At 38.6% G+C, this 27,727-nt stretch overlaps 1 protein-coding gene and 1 pseudogene across 11 annotated transcripts in view; one reads left to right on the top strand and one right to left on the bottom strand.

Moving 5' to 3' along the window:
• Positions 1 to 27,727, top strand: part of CEP83 (centrosomal protein 83) — a 146,013-nt gene that overhangs the window by 51,108 nt on the left and 67,178 nt on the right. For 10 of the 11 annotated variants that reach the window (XR_008681825.2, XR_008681820.2, XR_016037560.1 and 7 more), the window contains 3 exons: positions 5,461 to 5,734; positions 6,149 to 6,299; positions 24,820 to 24,912. Coding sequence is in view for 6 of the 11 variants with exons in the window: in XM_088836864.1 (XP_088692990.1) it covers positions 5,562 to 5,734; positions 6,149 to 6,299; positions 24,820 to 24,912 (417 nt within the window). In the remaining 5 variants the exon portion in view is untranslated. Of the gene's footprint in view, positions 1 to 4,820; positions 4,870 to 5,460; positions 5,735 to 6,148; positions 6,300 to 24,819; positions 24,913 to 27,727 lie in introns of all 11 variants that reach the window. The other variant, XM_088836860.1, reaches the window with a different exon arrangement.
• On the bottom strand, positions 22,659 to 23,148 carry LOC129536511 (developmental pluripotency-associated protein 3 pseudogene; annotated as a pseudogene).

Genomic DNA, 27,727 nt, shown 5'->3' with positions numbered 1-27,727 from the left:
CTAATTTCATGTCTATTATAGTGACATTTTAACTTTAGTTTATGAATTTCTTTCCTTTCTGTTTTTTCCATCCTTGTTTCTCTTTCTACTTTATCTTGAATATATTCTTCTTTTTTTAAAATTTATTTGGCTGTGCCAGGTCTTAGTTGTGGCATACAAACTCTGAGTTAAGGACTGTGGAATCTAGTCCCTTGACCAGGAATCAAACCTGGACGTTCTGTTTTAGGACCACGGAGTCTTAACCACTGGACCACCAGGGAAATTTCCTTGAATATATTCTCTTAACCCATCTTCTAATTCCTTCCAAACTATGTCTCATCTGGACTGTTTTATCCACTCAATGGAGCTCTTCATTTTGGTTATCCTATTTTTCAGCTTTAGAATTTCTGTTAGTTTATTTTTATGGTTTCTATTAATAATCCTCTCCCAGGTTTATTAACCTTATTTTTTATTGCCTGTACACAATAATTTAAAATTTTCTTTTAGAACTGTTTTCTGATAGCTCTTTAATAGTAAGAACTCATGTATTTGCCTATTGTCTGTTTTTTTCCTCTGGCTTTAATTCCTGTTACCTTATTTTCCTATGGACTTTTATGTGTGGATGTGTCATGTATTTATTTTTCAGAGCAATTTGGAGTCTAGTCTAATATCTGCCTTCTAAATTGCCCTTATTCCTAAGAGAAAGCCTTTAAAGTCTCTATCCAAAATGAAGGATGTTCACCAAGGGTTCTCTACTCCTTGCTGATCTAATAGATGTCTTTTTTTTGAATTTAAAGACTGTCCCAGCGCCTTCAGTCTCCAAGGTGCCTCTCTGGACTTGGCAGATGCCTCTAGGGGAGAGGTGATCTCAAGTGCCAGTCTCATTTTTCTGCATCTGTATCTTCCTCTGTTTCCATCTCACTAAATATTCTCTTGTTTTTCAGTGTCTTCAAGCCGATTTTTTTTTAATGTGTATACAACTTTTCTTGTTGTTGTTAGCAGAAGGCTTAATCCAAATTACTTAATCCTCTATTACTGGAAATAGAAAACTATCTTCAGATTTCTTGTTATAAGAGATAGATTATATAGTAACTGAGTTAGGGTTTTCCGTTTTTAGCTCCTTATATAATTAGTATAAAAAATAGAGTTCTTTCTTTGTAGCCTTGAATGTAGAATGATGGAACTACATTTGAAGGTCAGAGAAAGAATTGTTTTTTGAGGCCTTTATGTCTGTGACACTAGATATCTGTTTGGAGGGCTGCCATACAATAGTTTCCAAGATTATTATTGATAAGTTGATGACTTCTGAACTGGAGAACTGGATATGTTATATGTGCAGAGTACTTGACAGCAGAGATAAAATTCATTCTGCCCTTGGTTCAATTCAGTTCAGTTCAGTTGCTCAGTCATGTCCGACTCTTTGCGACCCCATGAATCACAGCACGCCAGGCCTCCATGTCCATCACCAACTCCCGGAGTTCACTCAAAATCATGTCCATCGAGTCGGTGATGCCATCCAGCCATCTCATTCTCTGTCGTCCCCTTCTCCTCCCGCCCCCAATCCCTCCCAGCATCAGTCTCTTCCAGTGAGTCAACTCATCGCATGACGTGGCCAAAGTATTGGAGTTTCAGCTTTAGCATCAGTCCTTTCAATGAACACCCAGGATTGATCTCCTTTAGAATGGACTGGTTGCAGCCCAAGGGACTGTCAAGAGTCTTCTCCAACACCAAAGTTCAAAAGCATCAATTCTTCGGGGATCAGCTTGGTTAGATACACGCAAACTGGCAGGTAGTTTTCTGTAATTCTTAAATACTCCTAGAGTAGAAAATTCTGGAAAAGGCTATTAGCAAATGAAACCCAGGAGCTCATAACTTTGAGTCAAGGATTCCTTTCCAATATCTCTTTTTTAGCCTCTGTTTATCCAATTATCACAGAAATAGAGAACAGCGATTAGTGATTATTATCCATACTAGAGTCTATTTTCATTAGTGTAGAGTTCACAAACTAAGACAAAAACTGTGAACCAAGGTGTTATGTGCATGTTTATTCAGGGACTAGCTGGAGTAGAATATTCTTGGCAGATGGTAGGAAATGAGAGTGCACAAGGTAGATGGGGGCTGATTGTGCCAGGCTTTGAAAGAGTGGAGTGTTTTGCTTTTGTTTCATATAGAGGGGCTTTTGAGTGAGAGTGAGAAGTGATATAAAAATTTCTGAGTGCTAATCTGGCAGTGCTTTGGTGGGTAGACTAGAGAGAAAATATTGGAAGCAGGGACAATAAAAAGCTCTAGTAGTCTAGTTCTAAGGTGATACAAGTCTGGCTTTTTGTGGTCAAGAAGGAATGGAGAGAATGGAGTGCCTTTTAAAGGCAGTATTTATTGTCTGTGCATGGGAAATTGGGTGAGAAAGCAGAGAAGACTTTGGGGTTGTCAGTTCGGACGGATGGTAGCATAATCCTGGTGTCAGTACCAAAAGCTGGAAAGGAAGGATGTTAAAGGTAGAGTGAAAGCAAACTAGTTGAATTTGGTTTAAGGTAATTTGAATATAGTGATAGAATTGTTCATTACCTGAAAAAAAATTTTGTAATTTTTAAAAATAAAATTTAACAACAAGATTGAAAGTAGAAGTTTTCCTGTCATAGAGTCTCCCAGTTATTATTTCTCCAGAAATTACCACTATTCTCAGCTTGCTGTACCACTAATTGGCGCTTTATGTGTATGTAAACACATGTGTGTATCTGTCAGTCATACTGTTCACCATACTGTGGAGACAGATCTAACTTATCTTTTGTAATGATAGGGTAAACATACCTTCCTTTATTTATGGAAGTTTAGCTTATTTCTGATTTTTTTTCATTTTTTTAATTAAAAACAATGTCACAGAGAAAATTCTTATGTAGTAATTACATTTGGGTACTCATCCAGCTATTTTCATAAGATTGGTCAGGGAATAAGCAGATTTGGGCACCTGATGCAAAGAGCCAACTCATTGGAAAAGATCCTGATGCTGGGAAAGATGGAAGGCAAAAGAAGAAGAGGGTGGAAGAGGATGAGATGGTTAGATAGCATTACCGACTCAGTGGACACGAATCTGAGCAAAGTCCGGGAAATAGTGAAGGACAGGTTAGCATGATGTGCTGCAGTCCATGGGGTCGCAAAAGTCGCAAAGAGTCAGACACGACTTAGCCGCTGAACAAAAATAACAGCTTTCCAGAAAGCTTAGTATAGATTCATGTGTGTATGCACGCACGCACATGTGAAATTAGCACATATATATCCACACATGGAAATTAGCAACGTGATTTTTTTGTGTTGCATGGATGTTTGCTTAGTTGCTCAGTTGTGTCTGACTCTTTGTGACCCCATGGACTCTAGCACGCCAGGCTTCTCTGTCCATGGGATCATCCAGACAAGAATAGTAGAGTGAATAGCCATTTCCTTCTTCAGAGGATCTTCCTGACCCAGGGATCGAACCCATTTCTCCTGTGTCACCTGCATTTGCAGGCAAATTCTTTACCACTGAGCCACCTGGGATAGCCCCTTAGTGTGCAAGGGGAAAGTATATCATGTGTTTCGGTGTGGTACTTACTGGTAATGTGTGTTGGTATATTCTAGCTTTATTAGTCACTAAAGTTTAAACATATAAAAAGGTAATGAATTTGCAAACATCATCTCGGAGCAGAGAAATCCTCCTGGTTTGGGAAAATATAAGAGGGCAATTATACATATGTTTGCATAGAAGCTAGAATTGGAGATGAGGTAATGTGGTGAATGAGAATGGGATTTTCTAAAATTAGTTAAATCCTAGAAAGTAAGTACTTCTAGTGAATATTTCAGTTCCCAAGAGGAAAGTTTTATTTCTTTGAGGACTTAACTCTAATTTTGGGGTAGGGGGTCAGTTAGAGTATTTACCTTACTGTCAAGTTAACTGGAATACAAACAACAACAAAAAAACTCAGTTTGCTTTCTTTCACTAGTAGTAGGACTAAAGGGTAACTTTTGATTTTTCTAATATATTTTAAGCTTTTGGCTAATTAAAATTAAAGCCTTATAATGCACTTTGGTGATATTAATAGAAAATATGAAATACATTTATTGTATTCTCTGTCTCTTAAAAATTAATTTGGATCAAAGAGCTGTGTCAAAATTACATGCCAGTTTTATGATCTAGCTTATAAATTCCATGGCAAATGTAAAATGTATACTCGTAACAGGATAATGTTGAGGCAGCTGCTACAAACAGTTTACTCTGCATTTTCAAAGGTTGAATCTTGCACATTATACCTGGTTGAATCCTTGTGCCCATTAAACCTAAGAATAAGAAGTAAAGCGTCCTTGAAAGACTTTTGTTGTTGTTTCTTTTTTTGTTGTTGTTGTTGTTTCATTGCTAAGTCATGTCTGACTTTTTTGTGACCCTGTGAACTGTAGCCTGCCAGATTCCTCTGTTCATGGGATTTCCCACAAGAATACTGGAATGGGTTGCCCTTTCCTTCTCCAGGGTATCTTCCCAACCCCAGGGATCGAACTCATGTCTCCTACATTGCAGGCAGATTCTTCATACACAAAGCAGGAAACCAAAGCGACCTCATTTTTAGTTTAAAAGTCTTCTTATGTAATATGTAGACATCACATTAATTTATCAGAAATGATGTATTTCAAGCAAGACTCAGTAATTTAATGGTTGGTTTGTATAGGCTAAAGATTGTCTCTTGTAGTAAGGAAAGGTAATTCATAATCACCCATGACTAAGGGAGATAGGAAAAAATATATATAATAGTCTTGAGAAAGATAAATGAAGTTAAAAATAGAATTATTTTGATTAATTTTTTTGTTTTTATTTACAGTAAGAACACTGTTGTCAGTTTTTTACTTCGAGATAAAGCAAACATTCAGGTACTTTCATAATCCTGAATTGATGATTGAGTTTCCTGTCCTTAGCACAGTGCGTGATACATAGATGATCAATATTTATGTGTAAACTGATTTCTCCTCTGAATCTGCTGCCCGAGTGCAATTACCTTGTGTCAAGTAAAACACCCTTTGTAACATTAATCACAGACATAATTACATGTTCAAGCTCATCTTTGTGAAGACTGTGACCCTTAACTAGTCACTTACCAAGATCCAAATGGCTTTTCCCCTGGTTTCAGAGTATGGATTTTGTACCAGAATCCACCCTTGAAATTTACCTAAGTAACTTTAGAAAATGTTGGTGATATGTGAATCTAGGACTACTTATAGTGGAAGAAGCAATACTTCTAGTTAGGTTACTACTTGAAGATGTGACCTTGATGGTCACAGAAACTGTATGGAAGTAAAGAAAATTTAAGGTATGATTCAACTTTATTTTTGAATTTTGTTTTATGAACAGTTGAAAATCTGAAAATTGAATTTTGTTATAGAAATGATAAGGAGAATAGTGAGTGATAAAAATATATAACACTGAAGAAGTTCACCCATCATTAAGTGTATGTCTCTCTACAGGTATAATTTGACCTCCTGAGATTCTGTCTTAGCAAGAAGAAACTGGAAAATACTCTTGGAAAGAAAACTAAGACATTAAGAAAGCCAGAACTTACTTTTACATGGTTGTCCACTCAGTTACCGATATGGATGCTTTTCCCACCATTTTTCCTCCTGGTGGAGACAGTGAACTGAGACATTCTCAATCTGAGTTCCAAAAAATGTTAACTGATGAACGATTACGATGTGAACATCATAAAACTAATTATCAGACTCTGAAAGCTGAACACACAAGGTAATTATTTAAATTTGGAGGTGAGAGGCTTGATTAAAAAATTTTATTTTGTCTGAATATTTGCTCTGGAACATACAGTATAATTTTGTTATAATGTACAGTATACATTTAAAACTTTTTGAATATAGTAAATGTTCTTTAAATCAAGTAGATTATAAATTTATTAAAGTCTTATTTTGAAAGTGGGATATAAAATTTATGTATCCAGGTGGCTAAATTTTTTTTTCCTTCAAAGAAAAGTTGTATTCAGAAATTACAGTGTTAATATTTAAGTGACACTTGGTAAAGCAATGATATTTGGAAGTTTAAATAGAATATATGATGTTGATCTTGTTCCATAGTGTTGGTTGACTTTAAGGTAATACAATTAAAAAGCAATGGATACACTTAAATTCTTCTTTTTCTAAAAATCAGGTTGCAAGATGAGTACATAAAGTCACAAAATGAACTCAAGCGCCTATTACATGAAAAGCAAACTCACCAGGAAAAATTTCAGCTGCTGCTTGAAGAGGTACGAGGAGAATTAGTAGAGAAAACTAAAGACTTAGAAGAGATGAAGCTGCAGGTAAGAAAATGTATTCAAATTAGTATAAATTAGTCAGATGTTTAATGGAGATACATAGGTAATTTTGGTAAATTTGGTAAGTTCTCTCTATATCCATAATGAGTATTTTATTGGATCTCCAGTGGTATAAATTAATCTTCTCTCATATACTTTAGCTGTTAGCTACTCTGTAGAATTCAGCCACAAAACTTTTATTTTATGTAAATTTTATTTTCTGTTCTGATTTAAATAATATCTTACTCTTCAGAATAATTGGAGGAAAGGCTAGTCTGAATTGATAAAAATTCACAATTAAACATATTTAAAATAAAGATTTTCTAAATTTCTGTGGAGTTTCTCAAGTAACAGATAGTTGATACTAAAGTACTAACTACAGTTTCGACGTTTTCTTACACTATTCATTTTCTATTTGCTCAAAAAGTAGAGCAAAGCTACCTGTCAGATTTTAAATTAGTAGGTATTAGTTGTGATGTCTTACTGTAATCGCTCAGTAGCACTAGCTGTTTATTTCTGCTTATCTCGTGCTTGTTACTTAGACCAGAAAAGATGTCCATTCCATCTTAGGGGACAGGAATGCAAATGTAGGAAGTCAAGAGATACCTGGAGTAACAGGTAAGTTTGGCCTTGGAGTACAGGGTGAAGCAGGGCAAAGGCTAACAAGAGCTTTGCCAAGAGATTGCACTGGTCATGGTAAACACCCTCTTCCAACAACACAAGAGACAACTCTACACATGGACATCACCAAATGGTCAATACCGAAATCAGATTGATTATATTCTTTGTAGCCAAAGATGGAGTAACTGTATACAGTCAGCAAAAACAAGACTGGGAGCTGACTGTGGCTCAGATCATGAACTCCTTATTGCCAAATTCAGACTTAAATTGAAGAAAGTGGGGAAAACCACTAGACTGTTCAGGTGTGACCTAAATCAAATCCCTTAGGATTATGCAACTGGAAGTGACAAGCAGATTCCAGGGGTTAGATCTGATAGAGTGCCTGAAGAATTATGGACGGAGTTTTGTGACATTGTACAGCAATTGTAAAGACATTGTAAAGCAAAGGAGAAAAGGAAAGATATACTCATTTGAATGCCGAGTTCCAGAGAAGAGCATGGAGAGATAAGAAAGCCTTCCTCAGTGATCAGTGCAAAGAAATAGAGGAAAACAACAGAATAGGAAAAACAAGAGATCTCTTCAAGAAAATTAGAGATACCAAGGAAACATTTCATGCAAAGATAGGCTCAATAAAGGACAGAAATGGTGTGGACTTAACAGAAGCAGAAGATATTAAGAAGAGGTGGCAAGAATACACAGGAGAACTACACAAAAAAGATCTTCACAACCCAGATAATCATGATGGTGTGATCTTAGAGCCTGACATCCTGGAATGTGAAGTCAAGTGGGCCTTAGGAAGCATCACTACGAATAAAGCTAGTGGAGGTGATGGAATCCCAGTTGAGCTATTTCACATCCTAAACAATGATGCTGTGAAAGTGCTGCACTCAATATGCCAACAAACTTGGAAAACTCAGCAGTGGCCAGAGAATTGGAAAAGGTCAGTTTTCATTCCAATCCCCAAAAAAAGCAATGCCAAAGAATGCTCAAACTGCCACACAGTTGCACTCATCTCACACGCTAGTAAAGTAATGCTCAAAATTCTCCAAGCCAGGCTTCAACAATACGTGAACTGTGATCTTGCAGATGTTCAAGCTGGATTTAGAAAAGGCAGAGGCACCAGAGATCAAATTGCCAACATCCACTGGATCATGGAGAAAGCAAGAGAGTTCCAGAAAAACATCTATTTCTGCTTCATTGACTATGCTAAAACCTTTGACTGTGTGGATCACAATAAACTGTGGAAAATTCTTCAAGAGATGGGAATACCAGACCACCTGACCTGCCTCTTGCGAAATCTGTGTGCAGGTCAGGAAGCAACAGTTAGAACAAGACATGTAACAACAGACTGGTTCCAAATAGGAAAAGGAATACGTCAAGGCTGTATATTGTCATCCTGCTTATTTAACTTATATGTAGTACACTGGGCTGGATGAAGCACAAGCTGGAATCAAGATTGCTGGGAGAATTATCAATAACCTCAGATATGCAGATGACACCCTTATGGCAGAAAGTGAAGAAGAATTAAAGAACCTCTTGATGAAAGTGAAAGAGGAGAGTGAAAAAGTTGGCTTAAAGCTCAACATTCCAAAAACAAAGATCATGGCATCTGGTCCCATCACTTCATGGAAAATAGATGGAGAAACAGTGGAAACAGTGGCAGACTTTGTTGTTTTGGGCTCCAAAATCACTGCAGATGGTGACCGCAGCCGTGAAATTGAAAGACGCTTGCTCCTTGGAAGGAAAGTTATGAGCAACCTAGATAGCATATTAAAAAGCAGAGGTATTACTTTGCCAACCAAGGTGCATCTAGTTGAGGCTATGGTTTTTCCAATAGTCAATGTATGGATGTGAGAGTTGGACTATATAGAAAGAGCGCCAAAGAATTGATGCTTTTGAACTGTGGTGTTGGAGAAGACTCTTGGGAGTCCCTTGGACTGCAAGGAGATCCACCCAATCCATCCTAAAGGAGATCAATCCTGAATGTTCATTGGAAGGACTGATGTTGAAGCTGAAAATGCAGTGCTTTGGCCACCTGTTGCAAAGAACTGACTCATAGGAAAAGACCCTTAAGCTGGGAGGGATTGGGGGCAGAAGGAGAAGGGAACGACAGAGGATGAGATGGTTGGTTGGTATCACCGACTCGATGGACATGAGTTTGAGTAAGGTCCGGGAGTTGGTGTAGGATAGGAGGTCTGGTGTACTGAAGTCCTTGGGGTCACAAAGACTTGGACCCAACTGAGGAACTGAACTGAATATGGCAGGAAAATGATACTGATGGAAAAATAGGTCTCCACAAAGGAAAAAACAACACTGAAATCAGTCTTGTGAGGTCTCTAACTGTGGTTAAAGACTACTTCATAAGCAACTTATTAAGAGCAAGCAGACAGATTAAAAAAAAAGCAACTGTCTTCCTCCTTTCTCCCTCTTTCTCAAAGCCAACATACACCAAAGACAGAATTAGCGGGTTAAACTGATGCCAAATTAGGAGGAAATTATGATGTGTTTTAGATTTTTAATGGAATTACTGTCACTACTTGTCTCAAAACAAACCTAAAAGAATGCTTCAGCATACAACCATTATGTTTCATTACCTACATTAAATCTATAAAAACAAATCTTTAACACTCCAACATTTGTCCTATTAAATATTATAATACTATACAGACCAATTTTTTCAAAGAAAGCTTTGATTTAACGGGGCAAATATCGCTGTACCAGAGATTCTTAAGAAATTAATGACCAACTGAGTAATAAATTTTGCTCTGTGCTTCCTATCAGCCAAATAATATAGGAAACATATGGGTTACACATTTTGTATTACCAGGCACAAAGAAAGCATATATATGTTTGGTAATTATCAGAAATACATAAAATGACTCCCATTTTTTAAGAAAAGGTTTTGTTAACATGTTACATAATAACAATGTAATAGCTAAACTTCTTCTGACCACTTATGACATCAAAGCACTGTATGAACAATTTCTATGCATTGACTCACTGTAGCTTTAAAATTATCCTATGAACTAGGCACTGTTTTCATCCCCAATCACTACAACTACACAAGTGATGCAGAATATTCTTTAAATGAATGTCTTTTATATTATTTTTCTGTGAAAACCAAAGAGACAATAAATCTTAAATCAGAAAAGGCATTTTGCAAGTAGACAATATAATACATGTGTATTTTAAAAATAATCATCTTTCATAAAACCTTCACTGAAGTATTTCTTGGTGATTTTACTTTGTTGAATTTACTTACCTTTGCTCAATTCACAATTTGTACAAATTGCAAATACCCATTAAGCAAATAGCTAAATTGTTTCAATATGTGTATTTATGTATAGATGTTTCTTCCAGTTATTTTTGCCAGGTAAATATCACACAGAAAGCAGATATGTTTATCTTGAAAAACAAACTTTACCAGATAAATTTTATTTATCAGCAAACATTTGGGAAGTTATCACATGGAGAAATAGCTAGATTTTTTCTGTGTAGGTCCAAGGAACACAGGTGGCGCTAGTGGTAAGGAACCTGCCTGCCAATGCAGGAGACATGAGATGCATGTTCAGTCCCTGGTTTGGGACGATCCAGTGGAGGAGGGCATGGAAACCAACTCCAGTATTCCTGCCTGGAGAATCCGCTGGTCAGGGGAGCCTGGTGGGTTACAGTTCATAGAGTTGCAAAGAGTTGGACACGAAGGAAGAGACTTATCACACAAACACATAGGCAAGGAACACTGCAAGAAACAATAGGAAGGCTATAGGGAGGATGATTTCATTTCAATATGAAAGAAAATGCTTAACATACTCCAATCCATAAATGGAAGTAGATCACTTTACAAGTTCACTAGGTTCTCTAACACTGAGAGCAGTGAAGCACAGAATGAAGAGCCCTGTGTCATAGACATTTGAAATAGGAATTCTGCTTTGAAATTTACTGCCCCACAGTTGTGGAGGACAGAAGTCCAAAATCAAGTTGTCAGCTAGGCCATGTTTCCTCTGAAAACTGTAGGAAGAATACTTCTTTGCCTTGTCCTAGCTTCTGTTGATGTGCTCACAATCCTTGGCGTTTGCTGGCAGCTTGCAGGACTTCAACCGCTACTTCTGTCATCATAGGACATTCTCTCTGCCCCACCCACTCCCCACCCACGTGTTTCTGTCTACCCTCCTCTTATAAGGACATCAGTCATATTTGATTAATGGGCCATCATACTTCATTATTACCTTTTCATCTGCAAAACTCTTTTATTTCCAAATAAGGTCACATTCTGAGGTCCTGGGAATTAAAACTTATCTTTTGAGAGGACGCAACTCAACTCATAGCAGATATGAAAGAGAACTAGACTATCAACTCTAAAATACTAAAGCTCTATCTAGGTACCTATGAAACAACAAGTGCAACATATATGAATAGAACAATTCTGACTTGCTCGTTTATTTAGTTATGTCATTCATATAAAAATGCTTGCTAGGCACCATCGTAAGCACTACAGAAACACTAAAAACAGTTCCTGCCCTCATGGAGTCTGTATTCAAACAGAATAAAAATTGCCATCATTTATGAGTATCTGCTATGTGCCAGATACTATACTAAAAATATACAGGTTATTTTTATCTCATCAGTCTTCAGAACAATCCCTGTTAGAAAACAACATTTATGCCCTTTATCACATGAGAAAATGAAGGCATAAAAATGTAACTATGTGCTGAAGGTCATCACCTTCCTGATGAAATGACCCTTTTGGAATTATAAAAATATTCTTTTTATCTTTAGTAATAATCTTTGTCTTAAAGTCTATTCTATCTGATAGTAATGTAGCCACTATAGTAATGTAGTCTTTTTAGGCTATTTTGTATGTGCTTGTTACAGATAAGCATGTCTATATGTTACTATCAAGAAACAGAGTAATTACATTTTCAATGTCTGAAAACAGTAATGTGAATACCTTTGGTTTAGTGCCCACAGATTGCATTCATGTAGCACTCAATCTTTGCAAAACAAATTAATCTATCGATTGTAAAGTTTCTAACTTTATTTCCCTCTTCAATTCACATTTCTGAGGTTTTTAAATCTAAATACGTACATCAAGGAATGAAACAGTAAGCATGGTGGAGGCTAAAGTGGTAGTTTTCCCAACAATGGAAGAGTTCAAGAAGATACTGAACAACAAACACTGCTGTCAAAGAAACCCATGAATTTGATGACACTGGCATACTGTATTGCTTGACTTGAAAGATGGCTTTTGACTCTATCAACCCATGCCTCCAATATTAATAAAACCTTACTGTAACAAGCACTGCATTAGCAGAAATAAACAGTTGGTGCTATTGAGTGATTCCAGGAAAAAAAATCACAACTAATACCTACTAATTTGAAATCTGATGGGTGTTGTTATTGTGTAGCTGCTCGGTTATGTCCACCTCTCAGCTGTGCCGTGGACTGCAGCACACCAGGCTTCCTTGTCATTCACCATCTGCTGGAGCTTGTTCAAACTCACGTCCCTTGAGTCAGTGATGCCAACCAACCATCTCATCCTATGTCTTCCTTTTGTCCTCACAGATTTCAATCTTTCTCAGCATCAGGGTCTTTTCCAGTGAGTGGGCTCTTCGCATCAGGTGGCCAGAGTACTGGAGCTTCAGCTTTAGCATCAGTCCCTCCAATGAATATTCAGGTTGATTTCCTTTAGTATTGACTGGTTTGATCTCCTTGCAGTCCAAGGGGCTCTCAAGAGTCTTCTCCAACACCATAGTTCAAAGCATCAAATCTTTGGTGCTCAGATGCGGTCCAACTCTCACATCTGTACGTGACTACTGGAAAAACCGTAGCTCTGACAAGATGACCTTTGTCGGCAAAGTAATGTCTCTGCTCTTTACTACGCTGTCTAGGTTGCTCATAACTTTACTTCCAAGGAGCAAGCGTCTTTTAATTTCATGGCTTTAGTCATCATCTGCATTGATTTTGGAGTCTAAGAAAATAAAGTCTCTCAAGCTTTCCATTTTCCCCCTGTCTATTTGCCATGAAGTGATGGGACCAGGTGCCATGATCTTAGATTTTTGAACATTGAGTTTTAAGCCAGCTTTTTCACTCTCCTCTTTGACTTTTATCAAGAGGATCTTTAGTTCCACTTCGCTTTCTGCCATAAGGGTGGTGTCATCTACACATCTGAGCTAATTGATATTTCTCTCAGCAATCTTGATTCCAATTTGCACTTCATCCAGCCCAGCATTCTAAAAGATGTACTCTGTATAGAAGTTAAATAACCAGGGTGACAATACATAGTCTTGACATACTCCTTTCCCTATTTGGAAATAGTCTGTTCTTCCATGTCTTGTTCTAACTGTTGCTTCTTGACCTACATACAAGTTTCTCAGGAGGCAGATCAGGTGGTCTGGTATTCCCAGCTCTTGAAGAACTTTCCAGTTTGTTGTGATCCACATAGTCAAAGGCTTTTGCATAGTCAATAAAGCAGAAGTAGATGTTTTTCGGGAACTCTCTTGCTTTTTTGATGATCCAACGGATGCTGGCAATTTGATCTCTGGTTCCTCTACCTTTTCTTAATCCAGCTTGAGCATTTGGAAGTTCATGGTTCACGTACTGTTGAAGCCTGGCTTGGAGAATTTTGAGCATTACTTAACTAGTGTGTGAGATGAGTACAGCTGTGCAGTATTTTGAGCATTCTTTGGCATTGCCTTTCTTTGGGACTGGAATGAAAACTGACCTTTTCCAGTCCTGTGGCCACTGCTGAGTTTTCCAGATTTGCTGGCATATTGAGTGCAGCACTTTCACAGCATCATTGTTTAGGATTTGAAATAGCTCAACTGAAATTCCATCACCTCCACTAGCTTTATTCACAGTGATGCTTCCTGAGGCCCACTTGACTTCACATTCCACAATGTCTGACTCTAGGTGAGTGATCACACCGTCGTGGTGATCTGGCTCGTGAAGATCTTTTTTGTACAGTTCTTCTGTGTATTCTTGCCACCTCTTCTTAATACCTTTTGCTTCTGTTAAATCCATACCACTTCTGTCCTTTATTGAGCCCATCTTTGTCTAAAATGTTCCCTTGGTGTCTCTAACTGTCTTGAAGAGATCTCTAGTCTTTCCCATTCTTTTGATTTCCTCTATTTCTTTGCGTTGATCACTGAGGAAGGCTTTCTTATCTCTCGTTGCTATTCCTTGGGACTCTGCATTCAAATGAGTATATCTTTCCTTTTCTCCTTCGCCTTTCTTTTCTTTTCATAGCTATTTATAAGGCCTCCTCATAAAACCATTTTGCTTTTTTGCATTTCTTTTTCTTGGGAATGGTCTTGATCCCTGCCTCCTGTACAGTGTCACGAACCTCCGTCCATAGTTCTCAGGCACTCTATCAGATCTAATCCCTTGAATCTATTTGTCACTTCCACTGTATAATCGTAAGGGATTTGATTTAGGTCATATCTGAATGGTCTAGTGGTTTTCCCTACTTTCTTCAATTTAAGTCTGAATTTGGCAATAAGGAGTTCATGATCTGAGCCACAGTCAGCTCCCATTCTTGTTTTTGCTGACTGTATGGAGCTTCTCCACTTTGGCTACGATTAATATAATCAATCTGATTTCGGCGTTAACCATCTGGTAATGTCCATGTGTAGAGTCTTCTCTTGTGTTGTTGGAAGAGGGTGTTTGCTATGACCAGTGTGTTCTCTTGGCAAAACTCTCTGAGCCTTTGCCCTGCTGTATTCTATACTCCAAGGGCAAATTTGCCTGTTACTCCAGGTATTTCTTGATTTTCTACTTTTGCGTTTCAGTCCCCTATAATGATAAGGACATCTTTTTTTGGGTATTAGTTGTAGAACGTCTTGAATGTCTTCATAGAACGGTTCAACTTCAGCTTCTTCAGCATTACTGTGGCTAAGTCACGTTAGTCGTGTCTGACTCTGTGCGACCCCATAGACGCCTCCCAGGCTTTCCAATAGTGGGTTGCTATTTCCTTCTCCAGTGCATGAAAGTGAAAACACTTAGTCGTGTCCAACTCTTTGCAACCCCATGAACTGCAGCCTACCAGGCCCCTCCATCCATGGGAGTTTCCAGGCAAGAGTACTGGAGTGGGTCGCCAGCGCCTTCTCCATCAGCATTACTGGTCGGGGCATAAACTTGGATTACTGTGATATTGAATAGTTTGCCTTGGAAACTAACAGAGATCATTCTGTCGTTTTTGAGGTTGCGTCCAAGTACTGCATTTCAGACTCTTTCGTTGACCATGATGGCTACTCCATTTCTTCTAAGGGATTCTTGCCCACAGTCGTAGATATAATGGTCATCTGAGTTAAATTCACGCATTCCAGTCCATTTTAGTTCACTGAGTCCTAAGATGTCGACGTTCACTCTTGCCATCTCCTGTTTGACCACTTTGAATTTGCCTTGATTGATGGACATAGCATTCCAGGTTCCTATGCAGTATTGCTCTTTATAGCATTGGACTTTATTTCCATCACCAGTCACATGCACAACTGGGTGTTGTTTTGACATCGTATGGATTTAAACATTTTTTATAATGCAGGAATACTGGTGAGACTCTTTTCAGCTTTTATTATTTATTTGACTGCAGTGACTTTCCATTGCTTAGTGCAGGCTTTGTCTGTTTGCGGAGAGCAGGGGGACTCTCGGTTGCAGTGCTTGGACCCCTCATTGTGGTGGCTTCTCATTGCCGTGGCTTCTCACTGTGGTGGCTTCTCCTGTTGCGGAGCACAGGCTCTGGGCACGTGGGGCTCAGTAGTTGTGGCCTGCGGACTCTAGACCTCAGGCTCAGTGTTTGTAATGCATGGTCTTAGTTGCTCCACGGCATGTGGAGTCTTCCTGGAACAGGGCTCGAACCCGTGTCCCTTGCCTTGGCAAGCAGATTCCTATGCATGGCACCACCAGGGAAGTCCTCAACTTTTATATATATAAAGGAAATGGTGTTTAAAGATGCTTCTGTTGAGTTTTAAATTCTGGGTTGACAGTTTTTGCCCTTAATACTTTAACATATTGCTCTTCTGTCTTCTCACTTAAGTGTCACCTAAGACATTTGTTTCCTTGGTATCTCTAATTTTTTTTTCTTGAAGAGATCTCTCAGTTCAGTTCAGTTCATTCGCTCAGTCATGTCCGACTCTCTGCGACCCCATGAATCACAGCACGCCAGGCCTACCTGTCCATCACCAACTCCTGGAGTTCACTCAAACTCATATCCACAGAGTCGGTGATACCATCCAGCCATCTCATTCTCTGTCGTCCCCGTCTCCTCCCGCCCCCAACCTTTCCCAGCATCAGAGTCTTTTCTAGTGAGTCAACTCGTCGCATGAGGTGGCCAAAGTATTGCAGTTTCAGCTTTAGCATCAGTCCTTCCAATGAACACCCAGGATTGATCTCCTTTCAAATGGACTGGTTGGATCTCCTTGCAGTCCAAGGGACTCTCAAGAGTCTTCTCCAACACCACAGTTCAAAAGCATCAATTCTTCGGCGATCAGCTTTCTTCACAGTCCAACTCTCACATCCATACATGACCACGGGAAAAACCATAGCCTTGACTAGACGGACCTTGGTTGGCAAAGTAATGTCTCTGCTTTTTATTTTATTTTATTTTTTTTTAATTCATGCAGTACGTAATTATTTATATTTTCCAGCATATATACACATGTGCTTTTTTTTTTCTTTTATTCACACGCTCTTTCTCTACCACGTTTCCTTTTTTTTTTTTTAATTTTATATCTAAAAAAGAATTTTATTAAAAAAGCACAAATGCAAAGAAATGAACAGAGGAAAATTTATGCGTCGAACCTGGACTGGTCACTTATGATAATATACATGCTACAATTCCATTCTCTCCAATCATTCCACCTTCACCCTCTCCCACAGAGTCCCAAAGACTGTTCTAAATGCCTATGTCTCTTTTGCAGTCTGCTTTTTAATATACTGTCTAGGTTGGTCATAACTTTCCCTCCAGGGAGTAAGCGTCTTTTAATTTCATGGCTGCAATCAGCATCTGCAGTGATTTTGGAGCCCAAAAAAATAAAGTCTGACACTGTTTCCCCATCTATTTCCTATGAAGTGATGGGACCAGATGCCATGATCTTTGTTTTCTGAACGTTGAGCTTCAAGCCAACCTTTTCACTCTCCTCTTTCACTTTCCTCAAGAGGCTTTTGAGTTCCTCTTCACTTTTTGCCATAAGGGTGGTGTCAACTGCATATCTGAGGTTATTGATATTTCTCCTGGCAATCTTGATTCCAGCTTGTTCTTCCTCCAGCCCAGCGTTCCTCATGATGTACTCTGCATATAAGTTAAATAAGCAAGGTGACAATATACAACCTTGACGTACTCCTTTTCCTATTTGGAACCAGTCTGTTGTTCCATGTCCAGTTCTGACTGTTGCTTCCTGACAGGTTTCTCAAGAGGCAGGTCAGGTGGTCTGGTATTCCCATCTCTTGAAGAATTTTCCACAGTTTATTATGATCCACACAATTGGCATCATCAGTGAAGCAGAAATAGATGTTTTTCTGGAACGCTCTTGCTTTCTCCATGATCCAGCGGATGTTGGCAATTTGATCTCTGGTGCCTCTGCCTTTTCTAAAACCTGCTTGAACATCTGGGAGTTCACGGTTCACATATTGCTGAAGCCTGACTTGGAGAATTTTGAGCATGACTTTACTAGCGTGTGAGATGAGTGCAATTGTGCAGTAGTTTGAGCATTCTTTGGCATTCCCTTTCTTTGGGATTGGAATGAAGACTGACCTTTTCCAGTCCTGTGGCCACTGCTGAGTTTTCCAAATTTGCTGGCATATTGAGGGCAGCACTTTCACAGCATCATCTTTCAGGATTTGAAATAGCTCAACTGGAATTCCATCACCTCCACTAGCTTTGTTCGTAGTGATGCTTTCTAAGGCCCACTTGACTTCACATTCCAAGATGTCTTGCTCAAGGTCAGTGATCACATTATTGTGACTATCTTGGTCGTGAAGATCTTTTTTGTAGAGTTCTTCTGTGTATTCTTGCCACCTCTTCTTAATATCTTCTGCTTCTGTTAGGTCCATACCATTTCTGTCCTTTATTGAGCCCGTCTTTGCATGAAATGTTCCCTTGGAATCTCTAATTTTCTTGAAGAGATCTCTTGTTTTTCCTATTCTATTGTTTTCCTCTATTTCTTTGCATTGAATTGCATTTCTTTGCAGTGAATTAAAATGGACTGGAATGGGTGACTTTAACTCAGAAGACCATTTACTACTGTGGGCAGGAATCCCTTAGAAGAAATGGAGTAGCCATCATGGTCAACAGAAGAGTCCGAAATGCAGTACTTGGGTGCAGTATTAAAAGCGACAGAATGATTTCTGTTCGTTTCCAAGGCAAACCATTCAATATTACAGTAATCCAGGCCTATGCCCCAACCAGTAACGCTGAAGAAGCCAAAGTTGAACGGTTCTATGAAGACCTACAAGACCTTTTAGAACTAACACCCCAAAAAGATGTCCTTTTCAATATAGGGGACTGGAATGCAAAAGCAGGAAGTCAAGAAACACCTGGGGTAACAGGCAAATTTGCCCTTGGAGCATAGAATAGAGCAGAGCAAAGGCTCATAGAGTTTTGCCAAGAGAACACACTGGTCATAGCAAACACCCTCTTCCAACAACACAAGAGAAGACTCTACACATGGACATCACCAGATGGTCAACACCGAAATCAGATGGATTACATTCTTTGCAGCCAAAGATGGAGAAGCTGTATACAGTTAGAAAAACAAGACCAGGAGCTGACTGTGGCTCAGATCATGAACTCCTTATTGCCAAATTCAGACTTAAATTGAAGAAAGTAGGGAAAACCACTAGACCATTCAGATATGACCTAAATCAAATCCCTTATGATTATACAGTGGAAGTGAGAAATAGATTTAAGGGACTAGATCTGATAGAGTGCCTGATGAACTCTGGACGGAGGTTCGTGACATTGTACAGGAGACAGGTATCAAGACCATCCCCATGGAAAAGAAATGCAAAAAAGCAAAATGGCTGTCTGAGGAGGCCTTACAAATAGCTGTGAAAAGAAGAGAAGCGAAAAGCAAAGGAGAAAAGGAAAGATATAAGCATCTGAATGCAGAGTTCCAAAGAACAGCAAGGAAAGATAAGAAAGCCTTCCTCAGTGATCAATGCAAAGAAATAGAGGAAGAGATCTCTAGTCTTTCCTATTCTGTTGTTTTCCTCTATTTAGATTAAGAGATCTCTAGTCTTTCCCGTTCTGTTGTTTTCCTCTATTTAGAGGAAGAGATCTCTAGTCTTTCCCGTTCTGTTGTTTTCCTCTATTTAGAGGAAGAGCTCTCTAGTCTTTCCCGTTCTGTTGTTTTCCTCTATTTAGAGGAAGAGATCTCTAGTCTTTCCTGTTCTGTTGTTTTCCTCTATTTCTTTGCATTGATCGCTGAGGAAGGCTTTCTTATCTCTCCTTGCTGTTCTTTGGAACTCTGCATTCAGATGCTTATATCTTTCCTTTTCTCCTTTGCTTTTCGCTTCTCTTCTTTTCACAGCTATTTGTAAGGCCTCCTCAGACAGCCATTTTGCTTTTTTGCATTTCTTTTCCATGGGGATGGTCTTGATCCCTGTCTCCTGTACAATGTCAGGAACCTCCGTCCAGAGTTCGTCAGGAACCTCCGTCCAGAGTTCATCAGGCACTCCATCTATCAGATCTAGTCCCTTAAATCTATTTCTCACTTCCATAAGGGAAGTGAGATTTGATAAGGGATCATAAGGGATTTGATTTACGTCATATCTGAATGGTCTAGTGGTTTTCCCTACTTTCTTCAATTCAAGTCTGAATTTGGCAATAAAGAGTTCATGATCTGAGGCACAGTCAGCTCCCTGTCTTGTTTTTGCTGACCGTATAGAGCTTCTCCATCTTTGGCTGCAAAGAATATAATCTGATTTCAGTGTTGACCATCTGGTGATGTCCATATATAGAGTCTTCTCTCGTGTTGTTGGAAGAGGGTGTTTGCTATGACCAATGTGTTCTTTTGGCAAAATTCAATGAGCCTTTGCCCTGCTCTATTCTGTGCTCCAAGGGCAAATTTGCCTGTTACCCCAGTTGTTTCTTGACTTCCTGCTTTTGCATTCCAGTCCCCTATAATGAAAAGGACATCTTTTGGGGGTGTTAGTTCTAAAAGGTCTTGTAGGTCTTCATAGAACCATTCAACTTTGGCTTCTTCAGTGTTACTGGCTGGGCATAGGCTTGGATTACTGTGATATTGAATGGTTTGCCTTGGAAACAAACAGATCATTCTGTTGTTTTTGAGACTGCATCCAAGTACTGCATTTTGGACTCTTGTTGACCATGATGGCTACTCCATTTCTTCTAAGGGATTCCTGCCCACAGTCGTAGATATAATTAATGGTCATCTGAGTTACATTCACCCATTCCAGTCCATTTTAGTTCACTGATTCGTAGAATGTCTATGTTCACTCTTGTCATCTCCTGTTTGAACACTTCCAATTTGCCCTGATTGATGGACCTAACATTCCAGGTTCCTATGCAATATTGCTTTTTACAACATTCACTGGATCATGGAAAAAGCAAGAGAGTTCCAGAAAAACATCTATTTCTTCTTTATTGCCTATTCCAAAGCCTTTGACTATGGATCACAATAAACTGTGGAAAATTCTTCAAGAGATGGGAATACCAGACCACCTGACCTGCCTTTTGAGAAACCTATATGCAGGTCAGGAAGCAACAGTTAGAACTGGACGTGGAACAACAGACTGGTTCCAGATATGAAAAGGAGTATGTCATGTATATTGTCACCCTGCTTATTTATCTTATATGCAGAGTGCATCATGAGGAACTCTGGGCTGGAAGAAGCACAAGCTGGAATCAAGATTGCCGGGAGAAATATCAATAAACTCAGATATGGAGATGATACCACCCTTATGGCAGAAAGTGGAGAGGAACTCAAAAGCCTCTTGATGAAAGTGAAAGAGGAGAGTGAAAAAGTTGGCTTAAAGCTCAACATTTAGAAAACTAAGATCATGGCATCTGGTGCCATCACTTCATGACAAGTAGATGGGGACACAGTGAGAAACTTTATTTTTTTTGGGCTCCAAAATCCCTGCAGATGGTGACTGCACCCATGAAATTAAAAAATATGCTTGCTCCTTGGAAGAAAAGTTACGACCAACCCAAATAGCATATTAAAAGCCGAGACATCAGTTTGACAACGAAGATTCATCTAGTCAAAGCTGTGATTTTTCCAGTAGTCATGTATGGGTGTGAGAGTTGGACTGTAAAGAAAGCTGAGTGCTGAAAAATTAATGCTTTTGAACTGTGGTGTTAGAGAAGACTCTTGAGAGTCCCTTGGACCGCAAGGAGTTCCAACCAGTCCTTCCTAAAGGAAATCAGTCCTGAATATTCATTGGAAGGACTGATGCTGAAGCTGAAACTCCAGTACTTTGGCCACCTGATGCGAATAATTGACTCACTGGAAAAGTTCCTGATTCTAGGAAAGTTTGAAAGCAGCAGGAGAAGGGGACGACAGAGAATAAGTTGATTGGATGGCATCACCAACTCAATGGACATAAGTTTGAGCAAGCTCCTGGAGTTGGTGATGGACAGGGAGGCCTGGCGTGCTGCAGTCCGTTGGGTCACAAAGAGACTGTCACGACTGAGTGAGTGAACTAACTGAAACAATTCCTTCGCACTTTGGACTCAATTATTAGTCTCTTGACATCATAAACCATATTGTAACAGGAAGTTTCTCTTTGGTTTCTCTAGCCCCATTCACTGCTTCTCCTTTCCATAGCCACCAGTTTTCTCCTATCAGCACTTTTGATCCGTCTTGCTTCTTCCTAAAATTTACATATGGTGATGCCATTCTTAAGCTTAAAAACCTTCAATGAATAAACAAGGTGCAGAAAAATGTTGTATGGTATGCTTTTCTTTCTGTAAAAATTTAAAGTAGTATATGTACTTATGCATCTATAGACTGCCTTAAGAAGGCTACGGAAGCTACTGACAGTGGTTGCTTTCTAAGAGGGAAGCTAGATAACTGAAGTGAGAAAAAGACAGATTTTTTCCTATTATATTCTATTTTGTTTATGTAATTAAGTTTATGAAACATTATGAAAAAATTTTAAATTGGTACTGAGTTATAGGAGTATGAACTTGGTATTGAGGAACCTTCTACTCTGTGGCCCCCCTTTCCCTTTTTTTTTTGGGGGGGTAAGTATTCATTTAATACATATCTAGCAAAAACAAGTCTAAGATAAGAACAAGGATTTATCTTAAAAGTTACTCAAATAAGTCTCAAGTTTTATTAAAATCTTCTATAAACACATCTATTCACTACTGAAAACTGAAACAGCAAATCAAAAAATTTTATTACTATTTAACACACTAATAATGCTCTGGCCAAGCCCGCCAATGTTACCTTTACATTCTTTCCAAAGTTAATTTGTTTCAAATTCTTGATATTGAGTTTCACCTTAAAGCAAACTTAAGGTTTAAGAAACAGGCAATACCTGAGACTTAATTAGTACTTCTCGGTGTCAGATCAAAGTGGAACTAGTGTATATTCAAATCATTTCAAATCCAAGCTACATATAGATTCCTCATACATTAACTGTATTAAGGTAGAAAAGAGATGCAAGTAAAAAAGAAAAACTTACAATATACATTATCAAAATATTGGTACAATCTTTCCCAGTCTGCTTCATAATGATCCTAAAATTACCAGCAAGAAAACAGTACAAGAATAAGGTTTATGACTCATTTGGTTCCGTGGCATAATTACTATATATTGTGTTGCAATAATTCTCATAATTATCATCAGAAGGATTTCTCTTAAACTGGCAATAACTACAGGTACACTGGAATCTTCGCACTCTTGATCGAATCTCAGTGTCCTCCTGCTGCTGTAGTTCTCTTTGAGAGTCAGAACGAGGAACTCCTTTGGCATAGTGAAGTCTAAGTGATTCAGTCAGCTTTTGCATCCTATATCTCCGCTCACTCAACAGCGTTCTCACTCCTCTCCGCCTATTCGGTGTTTTCTCACTAGGTAACTGCCCGGTTGGTTGAGATGGGTATTCTGGTAGATATGGCAACTTGATACTAGCATTGAGAGTCAAGTTACTGAGGTTTGTTGCTAACATTTCAGAGTTGAGTGGCACCATGCATTGCCTGGGAAGCATCATCGATGGATGTTTTAAGAGACTCTAGGGTCCAGGTTGGGTTATCTTCTGATGAATCCATCGGAAGTCTAGTCCAGCTTGAAGCTCCTCCTAGATTTTTGGGTGCCAGCGGAAGGCAATGCTGTAGGCTCAAACTGCTCCAAAGAAGCCTGGAAGAACTATATCCCCCCTTTCCCTTTTGTGTCCAGCCAGGATGTACCTCACCTGGGTGGTGTGTAACAGAATGTTTCAGCACAGTCTTGGCTGTTACAGTCTGGAGATTACTACCAGTATTGACGCAGGGCCCCAGGATTCTGAATTCCTGTAGTGCTTAGTGTGGTTCTACCTAAAATGCCTTTAGGCCACCTTTGAGGATCATTTTTCTCCCCAGGGAATCTAATATTTTGTCCATTCTTTGATTTTGTGTTCTACCTAAGTTTTAGTTTTCCCATTCCTTTGATGTGCCATTCTTTCTATACTAAGTATCTTTTTCATTTGTCTTTACCTGTCCGTTAAAACTGTATTGCCTATTTTTAGGTATTTGTGTGTATAAATTATTTTTCACTTGAGATTTGAGCTATTTGAGGGGAGAGATATATCTCCTGGAGTTTTTGTAATCTTTATGAGGTTTGACTCTGTGTGTTTTGATAAAAAAGGATATGATAATTTAGCTACTCAATATATTCTGGATTGTTGTGGCAATTAAAATGAATGCTTGTAAGGAATTTAAAACGGACTGTTATGTAGATTTTATTGTCTTACATGATGCTTTATATGTAGTAGGCATTCATTCAGTAAAGTTTTTGAAATATTTAGAGTATTGATGAATAAATAAGTGAACATTATTCTTGGTTTTCAGAGATTAATGTAAATACAAACTAGGTTTTGTTTTTTTTTCCACAACCAGTATTCATTAATCCATTCAAGAAATAATTGTTTCCTATGCACTGGGCAGTAGTGTGAGTTTTCAGGAACACATGGTACAAAAGACCATGTTCTTTTAAGAATTTTACATATATACTTACTTATTGAAATATGAGTTCTGTAAGAATATAAAAGGGAGGAGCCTAAATTAATTTTTATGGCGCAGTAAATGTCAGCTTTATCGGATTGAAAATAAGTGTGAAGGATGTCCTGTGGTATACCAAATTACTATATTTTGCTTGCTCTTGAAAAAGACTTGGCCACTGTATCCAACATGATAATCTTAGCTGCCAACATAGTTTTTCCTAGTAATAGCAGTAATAATCAGTGATTGTCTTTACCTTATGTTAATGGGATTTCGTTAATGTTTTATCCATTCTTTGGTTTTGTGTTCTACCTAAGGTTTAGTTTTCCCATTCCTTTGCTGTGCCGTTCTTTCTATACTAAATATCTTTTTTGTTCATCTTTACTTGTCTGGTCAACCTATATCGCCTGTCTTTAGGTATTTATATGTGTAAATTCCTTTTCACTTGAGAGTTTGAACTAATTATGGGGAGATACATACTTACTGGTAAATTTTTGTAATTTTTATGAAGTTTGACTCTCTGTGTTAGTCTGTTAATCTCTGAGAGCTTGAAATTGAGTTTCGTTGTTTCAAGTGATGGTTCTGTTTATATAATGATTACTGTAAAGCTAAGTATATTGCAGCATTTCTTTTAGTTGAATTTCACTGTTATGATTAGGAGAGAGGCTTCAAAATTTGTCTAATTCCTGAATTTAATATTTGTGATTTTGTATTTAGAATTGTTTGTATTTCTCTACGTATTAGGTATTAACTCCACAGAAGTTGGAATTGTTACGAGCCCAAATACAACAAGAGCTGGAAACTCCAATGAGAGAGCGTTTTAGGAATCTAGATGAAGTAAGTAATTTGTATTTATATTCTCATTAGACTGTGAAAGGCTTGATGAGAAAATCGTCACTTTCCTACTCAGAAGCCCTGCAGTGGCTTCCATTCTTACTCAAAGTCCTTACAGTGCCCTTCGGGACTGCACAGGATGAGATCCTGTTCCTCCATCCACATTAACCTTGTTGGTGTTTCTTTGGTACTCTAGAAGTGGTGCAGTTCAAGACTTTGCCATACCTGTTACTCCTGCCATATATCTCTTGGTTAACTTTCTCATCTTCAAGGCAGCTGAAATTTCACCTTCCCAGTGAGGCTTACGTTGACTTAACTGCCTCCATTTAATATTGCAGCCTGCCTTTCCCATCACTCTTTAGATTTTTGGTTGCCCATTTACCCTGCTCTACTTTTAATTTTTCTCAAATATTTATAATCTTCTAAATATGCTATATATTTATTGTATTTGTTTTAAATTTTTTCTCATTACAACTGTTAGAATGTAAGTTGCATGAGAAGAGGAACCTTTATTTGTTTTGGTTGACTGTTATAGTCCGAATTCCTGAAACTCTTAGCATACAGCAGGTGCTCAATTAATATTTGTTGAATGAAAGAATGAAATTCAAGCAACCTCAGAAAAGTGAAAAATTATTAGTTTTTCTTCAAATTGAGATGTCTCCTCATATGCAGTGTTAGTATAATGTGATTAATTGTTTGATAAAGGAACAGGAAAAGATGACAAATACTGACTATATAGGTACTATGTAATACATTTTATGTATTACATTATTTAATAAATATACTGAACCTTATACATGCAAATGAATATTGTCCCCTTCACAATGGGCCCCTTTGGAAAGTTGTAGTCTAGTGATACTTCCATTGAACAATAGTTGTGGAATCCTCTTTTCCTATTGATTTTCTGGCTTGATAAAGTTATTTTTTGAATATCATCCTCCTCGTTGGTAACCAAAGCATTACAGTTTAGTGGTGAGTGTAAGTGTTAGTCGCTCAGTCATGCCCGACTCTTTGCAACCCCATGAACTGCAGCCCACCAGGCTTCTCTGTCGATGAGATTTTCCAGGCAAGGATACTGGAGTGGGTTGCCATTTCCTCCTCCAGAGGGTCTTCCCAACCCAGGGATCGAGCCTGGGTCTCCTGCACTGCAGGCAAATTCTTTTTTGGGCTTCAAAATCACTGCAGATGGTGACTGCAGCCATGAGATTAAAAGACGCTTACTCCTTGGAAGAAAATTTATGACCAACCTAGACAGCATATTGAACTTCCCTGGTGGCTCAGATGGTAAAGCATCCGCCTGCAATGTGGGAGACCTGGGTTTGATCCCTGGGTTGGGAAGATCTCCTGGAGAAGTAAATGGCAACCCACTCCAGTATTCTTGCCTGGAGAATCCCATGGACAGAGGAGCCTGGTAGGCTACAGTCCATGGGGTTGCAAAGAGTCGGACATGACTGAGCGACTTCACTTTAGACAGCATATTAAAAAGCAGAGACATTACTTTGCCAACAAAGGTCCGTCTAGTTGAGGCTGTGGTTTTTCCAATAGTCACGAATGGATGTGAGAGTTGGACTATATAGAAAGAGCACCAAAGAATTGATGCTTTTGAACTGTGGTGTTGGAGAAGACTCTTGGGAGTCCCTTGGACTGCAGGGAGATCCAACCAGTCCATCCTAAAGGAAATCAGTCCTGAATATTCATTGGAGGGACTGATGTTGAAGCTGAAACTCCAATACTTTGGCCACCTGATACGAAGAGCTGACTCATTTGAAAAGACCCTGATGCTGGGAAAGATTGAAGGTGGGAGGAGAGGACGACAGAGGATGAGATGGTTGGATGGCATCACCGACTCAATGGACATGAGTTTGAGTAAACTCTGGGAGTTGGTGATGGACAGGGAGGCCTGGTGTGCTGCAGTCCATGGGGTTGCAAAGAGTCGAATATGACTGAGAGACTGAACTGAACTGAGTAGATTTAATTTTGGGATATAACAAAATCACTTAAAACTGAGTTAGATGATTGAGTTAAGTGAAAGGATTTTTTTTTTTTAACCAAAGTATGTCCATAATAAAATCATGAAGTCCACTTTCTTGGTCAATAAAGTGGCTTAGAAATCTTTCAACTGAAGATTTACAGTGAGCTGAGTATTTTAGGAGGCACGCTTTCCTTATTAATTTCTTGATGCTTGTTGAAATAGTGTCTCCCACTTCTTCTTGCTCTTTTGCCTAAGTTTTTATTGAGATTCAAAATGCTATCAACTTTTTAGTGTTAGGGAGCAGAATTGGATCATAGGTGTTGCACGTGTTGTTGGTTAGTCAGGAGGGTTGAAGTTCTACTTCAGACTGCTGTGTTGACTTGGACTGTCATTATAACATTTGATTGAATCTTAGGTTATTATGTTAAGCATTCAAATAACCATTTACATACTTAGAATTCATCCTTTCTGACTTTTAAGATGGTATTTTATGTTATAGAATGTTTTTATTTTTATTATTTTTTAAAATTCGAGTGTCATTGCTTTACAGTGTTGACTGTACAGCAGTGTGAATCAACTGTATGTATACATGTATACCCTCCTTTTTGAGCCTCCCTTGCACCCCCACCCCCACTCCACCCCTCTAGGTCATCACAGAGCACTGAGCTGTGCTCAATATGCTGTACAGCAGCTTCCCACTAGCTAGCTATTTTACACATGGTAGTGTAAATATTTCAGTGCTACTCTCTCATAGAATTAATTTTTAAAATCTATTTTGAAAGGTGTGCTACATTCTTAAATATTATTAAGCCCAAAAGTCAAAACTTCTGATATGCTACACATTTC

This window comes from Moschus berezovskii, chromosome 6 (genome assembly GCF_049115385.1).
Source record: "Moschus berezovskii isolate FMDL1 chromosome 6, NW_MosBer_1.0, whole genome shotgun sequence".
In the NCBI taxonomy this organism is placed as follows: domain Eukaryota; kingdom Metazoa; phylum Chordata; class Mammalia; order Artiodactyla; family Moschidae; genus Moschus; species Moschus berezovskii.
This window is presented reverse-complemented; position numbering and strand designations above follow the sequence as displayed.